The sequence below is a fragment of the Lepidothrix coronata genome, unplaced genomic scaffold (genome assembly GCF_001604755.1).
Source record: "Lepidothrix coronata isolate B3197 unplaced genomic scaffold, Lepidothrix_coronata-1.0 Scaffold12, whole genome shotgun sequence".
Taxonomy (NCBI): Eukaryota; Metazoa; Chordata; class Aves; order Passeriformes; family Pipridae; genus Lepidothrix; species Lepidothrix coronata.
The window spans coordinates 8,695,667-8,703,301 of NW_016690192.1; the positions used below are offsets into that span (position 1 = coordinate 8,695,667).

General features: G+C 49.0%; 1 protein-coding gene across 1 annotated transcript in view; it reads right to left on the reverse strand.

The window, feature by feature from the left end:
* Positions 1-7,395, reverse strand: part of DDAH1 (dimethylarginine dimethylaminohydrolase 1) — a 59,691-nt gene extending 52,296 nt beyond the window's left edge. The window contains exon 1 of the mRNA XM_017805643.1: positions 7,081-7,395. Coding sequence (XP_017661132.1) covers positions 7,081-7,386 — 306 coding nt within the window. The 5' untranslated portion in view covers positions 7,387-7,395. The remainder of the gene's footprint in view (positions 1-7,080) is intronic.
* Positions 7,396-7,635: the final 240 nt, after the last annotated feature.

Here is a 7,635-nt window from a genome sequence, read left to right on the forward strand (position 1 = left end):
TGTGTATAAGTCAGAGCAGCAGCAAAGATTCTTTTCACTCGGAGGAGATGCTTACGGTTATTTGGAACCTTTAACCACTTAGCATTTGCACTGAACCGTAAGCTCACCAAGGGCTATTTATCACAGCCAAAGGAACAGTGATTAACAAGGTACACAAGCTGACATCAGACTTGTACAATAATAATCAGTGTTCACAAGAGATTATAAAACAGGGTTCTGGTCTTTTTTAATCTTCTGGTCAGCAACTGGGATATTCATGAGAATCCTGACATCACAATTCAATAACAAGGTCTAAATATGGCTTCTGCTAGAAAAGCATGAAACCCAAGCTGCTCCTAGACTGTCCTTAAATATTGTTTTGCAATTCTATAGATAGAAAGCAATTATAATGAATATAGTCCACATATATTGATCTGACTAGAAGCTACTTCCTAACATTTTCATTAAATCTGTGATCACAGAAGCAAAATTGAAAATGAAAAAATATAATTCTTGGCAAAGCCAATTCAGCCAAAGTGTCAGCCTTATTAATGTAAGGGTCAGAGCTACATCAGAAATGAACTTGAAGATCACCTGCCTGAATCAAAAGGCCTCACTTAAACTGTGAAGTAGATGCAAGGGACAGAGCTGCAGAAACAAATCAAACTACTTTTGAAATAGTCTGCTTTAGGAGGCTAAAACATCTCTTCTCATGTATGCTGATAATTATATAGGCTCCTAATAAAGGTCTACCTCATTCTGTCTAAAGGATTGTTATTTTAAACTTCTCAGTACTGTTTAAGAGAAACTTCAGTACTGTTTAAGAAACTTCTCATCTACTGCATGCTTTTCAGTTAATTTATATGCTAATACAAAAAACACTGAAAATTTAAGCTAATGAAATAATTAAAGAAAACTCTGAAGCACATTCTGATGAGAGTTATTCTGTTGCTTTCTGGAACCCATGATGGGCATCACCTCTTTCATCCTGAAGAAAGCCTCTAAGTGACACCAGCCAATCATAGGCTCAAAGGACAACCAGATCCCTCAAAGTGGGGAAAGGACCTTTGCACAGGAGTTAGCTCTTTCTCTCACTGAAAGAGCTTTAAACTAGATTTGAAGAGGAAAAGAGATAAAACCAGGCTCACTAGAGCACAGCAATGTCTGAAGGATGGTGTGGTAGTGAGGTCCTTCAGTTTGCTGTCTCAGTGAAAGTAGTGGATGGAGATCCATGTGGCATCAAAGATGCAAGGGTTACTGATGCATTAGGCCCATCTGGACATGATGTTTGTGAACAGAGAAGGACTAGTGAGTGATCTGATGGTTGGAGGCCACCTTGGGCACAGCAATCATGAAATAAGAATTTTTGATTATTGCAGAAGTAATGAGAGGTGCCAGCAGAACTGCCACCTTGGACTTCCAGAGGACAGCCTTTGGCCTGTTTAAGGGACTGGTTGACAGAGTCCCTTGGGAGGCAGTACTGATCTGCTCGAGAGTAGGAAGGCTCTCCAGAGGGATCTGGACAGACTGGATCGGTGAGCCAAGGCCCGTGAGGTTCAGTAAGGCCAAGTGCCAGGTCCTGCGCTTGGGTCACAGAAACCCCTTGCAGTGTAACAGGCTCGGGGAAGAGCAGCTGAAAAGCAGCCCAGTGGAAAAGAACCTGGGGGTGCTGGTTGTCAGTAGCTAAACATGAGCCAGCAGTATGCCCAGGTGGCCAAGAAGGCCAATGGCGTCCTGGCCTGTATCAGAAATAGATTGGCCAGCAGGATCAGGGCAGCGATTGTCCCTCTGTGCTTGGCACTGGTGAGGCTGCATGTTGAATCCTGTGTCCAGTTCTGGGCCACTCACAACAAGAAAGACATTGAGGTGCTGGAGTGTGTCTAGAGAAGGGCAACAGAGCTGGGGAAGGGTCTGGAGCAGAGTCTTATGACAAGCAGCTGAGGGAGATGAAGGGGCTCAGCCTGGAGAAGAGGAGGCTCAGAGGGGATTCTACAATTACCTGAAAGGAGATTGTAGTGAAGTGGGAATTAATCTCTTCTCCCAGGTGATAGGACAAGGGGAAATGCCCTCAGGTTGCACCACGGGAGGTTCAGATTGGATATTAGAAAAAATTTCTTCACCAAAAGGGTTGTCAAGCACTGGGCTGCCCAGGGAAGTGGTTGAGTCACCATCCCTGGGGGTATTTAAAACGTGTAGATGTGGCACTTAGGGACAGGGTTTAGTGATGGTCTCAGCAGTGCTGGGTTAACAGTTGGTCTCTACAATCTTAAAGGTCTTTTCAAACCTAAAAGATTCTGTGATTTCAAACACAGGTCCTTTGGTACTGGCATGTGCTATAAAATAAAATAAACCCCCCATAACCTAATTAAGTTCAAGAGCCAGCGGAGCCTTAAATCCATTTCTCCTGAGCCCAGCTTTTCTATTACTTTGGAATAGACATCATTATCCTGCAGGACCATCTATATCTACAGAGAGAGTGGAGAAAGTGTCTTGCATTTGGTAGTAGCTATGTAGTATTACCTGAGCGTATACAATACATAAATAGCTTACTAAACTGTTTTTGCTTCTGTTGTTTTCAGAAACCTCCACCAACTGCCCTGAGAATCATCCCTGCAAGCAGTAAGCTGCAGCTGGGACAGCAGTCCAGCCCAGGGTGCAAGCTGTGGTTCATATACAGCTATGCAGCCCTGCAGAAGCTGTACAGGGCAGGAGAGAGGGTAGCAGCTGAGGCTGCTCAGCACTGAGGAGCAGGTTACCTGGCCCAGCACAGCTGGAAGCTCTGCAGAAGCACTGCTGTGGACAAAATCCTGCCACTTAGCAAGTAGGTTTGGGAAGAGGTACCCAGAGGTGTTCAAAATGCCATTGGATAGTTTCTCCAGTTCTTGTTGAGAGGATGGGATTTAACAAACATACTCCTTAGCTGCTCATCCTGTCCTCACTGCTGAAGGACTGGCTCTCCTACACCACACAAATGCAGTCACAAGTTGTTTGCAGTGTGTCTAGGGGGAGTAGGAAATAACAATGATCTTAGATAGAAGTTTCCTCTCAACAACCAAGGAAGGAACCACAGTGAGCTCTTCTGCAGCGGCTCTCAAAGTTTTCCCAGCACCAGCTAATTCTCTCCTGTGCGACAGCTGAGAAGAGGCCAGGTCACTGTGGGTGCATTTTGCTGAGCTTCTGGGTTTCCATTTATCTGCATAAGCACAGAAATGGTGGAAAGGCTGTTTTGTGCTATCCCAAGCACATTAAGACAACTTAGGCAGCAAGAGCAATGTGCTGATGAGGGCTCTTCTCAGCAACTACCCCTGTTGTGTTCAGAAGGTGACGTTAAGAGTTTATTCTAGAGGAATAAACAATTGAGAACATACTGCTGAAACAAAAGGTGCTGGAACGGACAATCTGATCAGCGATCATAACATTTCCACTGGAGTTACTCAACTTGAGCATCCACTGCACTGGTGACTGCACACAGCTAAAGAAAACACTAGCTTATCCATACTGGCAATCTACCTTTGACTTACTTCAAAAGCCTTTACCTTTCTGCCAAATTCAAAACTCCCCAGAAACTATGAATTTTAAAATAAGTTCAGAAGTTGATAACACAGAAACATAATGCCTTGAAATAAGTCTGACTTGCAAATAAATCATTAAATGCATGACTAATTTTTCTACTTTACTAAAAAAATACTGGGCTCTTTCCCAGTACTGCCTGAACATGACCAAATTTAATTCAATTCTTTTTTCTCCTTACAATAACTTGGAGCAAGAACAGACATAACCCCAGATTTTATTTTGTTTTGTTCCAGACAGACAATCAGTAAAGAATCCAATGTTGCTGGGGGGATAAGCAATAGTATCTATAAAGTCTGAAAGCTCAATCAATGCTATTACAAACTACTGCAGAAATCTGTCTGCTGCATACAGTGTTACCGTAATTGGTAGCAAGCCTTCTTAATAAGGAGTCTAGTCAGTGAAAGAACATGCTGCATCAGTTCTTAAATATTGCATTTTGGGTTTTCAGTAGCATGGAACAGAGGAGATTAAGACAGTACTGCTCAGTTCATGCATCGGGCAGACAGTTTATCAGAAGGCACAATGCATGTGAAACAGCACTGTTACAGCTATGTATTCAACCAGGATGTTGTCTTGGGGATGCACCTTGGCAGCCCCCTGTGCCCTTCAATTTTCTCTGGTCTGATCAGGCTTCAGAGCCCAACCTACCACATGCCTCTTTGGCAGATTTCCTGGACACAAATCCTCCCTCTATTAATTCTTTGCAGAAATGGTACCCTACAACCCTGTTTCCCTCATCCCTTCCTTCCTCCACTGCTCCTGGCTGCTCTGTACAAAAAATCCACCTAGCACTTCAGAGATCAGTAAGACAAGTCCAGCTGAGTCCTGCCTTGCAGGGAGGCTCAGGTCAGGAGTGCATATTCAGGAGTTGGGCTTCACTGGGTTAAGCCAAGCATACGCCAACTGTACTGCTAAAGTATTCATGGGTTTGCACTTACATTACATAAAAAGAATAAGAGATTGCACTTTCAGAAACTGGTGCTGTATGTAGACTTCATCCACCCCCTTTCCCTTTTCGTCACCCAGTAGGAGTGACAATGCACTACAACAGCCTTGGTTCATTTTCACACCAGGTTTACCTCAGCTGGCTTGGTCAGATCCTTCCTTTCCTGGGGCAGGACTTTGCATTTGTCCCTGTTCAACCATGAGGTCCCCATGGATCAGCCCCTTCCTTCAGCCTGGCGAGGTCCCTCTGAACAGCAGCCCAGATCTCAATGGTATCACCTCTCACCCTTGCCTCAGTTTGAGGCCACTGACAGCTCAACAGAGATGCCACTACCTTTTCCAGGTCACTAATTAAGGCATTTAACAGGGCAGATGGTAGGACAGGCCCTACAGCAACATCACTTGCCACCAGATTCCAACAACTATTTCAATGGGGAATTCAGAGACTGAACATAAAGCTCAGAAAAATACTTTGGGAGACTGCTGACAGCCACTCACTGGGATTAATAGGAGGGTCAGGAGCAGCTGCTGGGCTCCATCAGCTCAGAGTGGCCACACACCTTGGTGCCTGGACTTCCTGAGCAACCGTGGCTGGTCCCTCCAGAACCAATGAGGGAGGCAGCAAGAGCAGAGAATGACTACAACAGGAAACACCCTCTCATGCAGCTGCAGCAAACAGCTTTTTCTGAGGAGCTCTTTATGAAAGCCAAGATGCCCAAGGCAAATGCCAAGCCCTCCACCACAGCTTGCAGAGCTCTGGGCAAAGTAGACATGTATACACTCCTGCTTTCTAAAGCCTTGACCATCTCACTGTTTTCAAGATGGCACACTACTACTACTCAAACAAAGCAGACATACCAGCTAAACACAACTGACAGTCACCATGCTGGGAACGGGGGGGATGCCTTGGAGGGGAGAGGAACCAGGAACAGGCAGGCATCATCCTGCAGAAATCTTCTCCCCCTTTCCACGAGGCACTACTGTAATGATGTTCCCAGGAAGAAGAATTGTAAATAAGAGTTAAATGTTCAGACAAGCATAGTACAGTGCCATGCATTGTTATAGCTTTAAAAGGATATTTGTTCAATTCTTTTTTCTGTTTTACTTCACAGAAAACTCAAGGAAGGGATTGCTCCATCATTCATGAACACTAATAAGGTTTAAATTATGCTTTAGAGCTCTGTCTCTCCTCTTGTTTCATGACTCTGCCTGGACAAGTCACCATGGAAAGAAGTAAGCCTGTTCTCCTAAAGGAGAAATTGTACAAATGGCAGCAGGAGTCACATAAGTACATACCAGTGAAAACTCACTGGGACTCTGGCTAAAAAACAGCTGCTTTTTAGAGTACCACGTGGCAAACACTGTACTCTGATGCTGTCACTCTTAAGAGCATTCAGACGTGTTACAAAGAGTAAATACACATGGATACCCCCAAGGAATGTATGTGTACAAGATGTGTGCAGTATCTCAGACTGTTACACTGTTGGGAAAATTCAAGTAAACTTTGTAATTTATAAAGGAAAGGCACTATATAAAAAAAACCCACCCAAGTGGAGCATCTCATCCATTGCACTCAATGGCCAAGAGGAGCTATTGCTATACTAGAGCTACTGGTCTGTCCCACAGGCACAACAGCACATGCCTGTGGACCACTGGATGCACTATGGTACCAAGGATGGGAACCAAAACAGACAAGATGAGTTATGTCAAAAGATTCTCACAGGAAGGTAGGTTGTCACTGTACTCGTTTTGCAGCTTCAAACAGGGACCTCGTTGAGAAGATAACTGGATGGTACTTCACTGCCTGATGAACTAGTTTATGAATGGGCTAAGCATGTTAAAAAAGTATTAAGAGTATCTAAAGTAAAGCTCCTGTGGGTGTGCATCCTTCACACCTCTCTCCAATGAGTCGGCCTGCATCCCCCGTACATCCACACTCCTCCAGCCCACAGGGCCTGCAGTGGCTGCACAGGGAAAGTGAGATCAGGTTCAAGGGCATTCAGGCTAACACCGAGTACACCAAAACACACACCAGCTCTTGCACACAGGCCAGTGGGTACAACTACCACAGATACCAGTGAAGTACTGCCTGGGGCTGAGCTCAGGTTGAACATGTAACGAAAATGGGGTCTGCATGGAGCATTGCTCCACCGCAGACAGAAACCCGCTCAATCGGTGGCGACCCATCCCGCCGGACCGGGCCGGGCAAGCTGGCAGGGAGCAGGAGCCCGTACGCCCCAGAAAGGATGAGTCATAGTTTACACTGTCCACTTGTCTTCAGAAGCAGCACACTGCTCTCCGGTAGCCCCAGAGCCGCCGGGCTCCGCCGCACGGGTCTCGGCTGGCGGCAGCGGGATGCGGGGCTGGAGCCGCTGCCCGCGGCCGGTCCCGCCGAGCAGCGCTGCTGCTCCGTGCGCGATCCCCGCCGCCCGCACCGCCGCCTCCCGCCGCTCCCGCCGGGGCTCGGGGCGGGCCCGGAGACACGCCCGACGGCGCGGTCACCCCGAGCCCACCTGCGCGGCAGCGGACATCGCTCCCCGGCCCGCCCCGCCCCGCACCGCTCCGCACCACACCGCATCGCACCTCCTTCCTGCGGCTGGGCGCGCCCGGGCGGGTCAGGAGCGCCGTCTCCTCGCAGACCACGGCCACATCCTCCACGAAGACGCAGTCGGGGAGGCTCTCGTCGGCCGGCAGCTCCAGCACCTGCAGCCCCAGCTTGCCCCGCAGCACACCCACGTACAGCTGGTGCTCCCGCTCCGCGCGAGCGAAGTCCACCTCGGGCCCCGCCGACCTGCGCAGCGCTTGCCGACACAGCGACTCGGGCAGCGCCCGCACCACGGCGTGCGTGCAGCGGCCGAAGGCGGCGGGGCCGCCGCCCAGCCCGGCCATGCTGCGCGGCGGGAGCGGCGGCGGTTCGGGCGCGGGGAGCGGTTCGGGCGGCCCGGGCGCCGCCGGCCCTGGCAGCGGGGGAAGCGCCGCCCGCGGCCCGGCCGCGCCCCATTGGCTCCCCACCAGGCACATTTCCATGGGGCCGCCGCCGCGCGCGCCCCCATTGGCTGGCGGCGGCGGCCGGGCCGCGCCATTGGCCGCCCCCCGCGGTACCTGTGCGGGCGGGGCCGCGCCCGCCCCTCCCGGGCT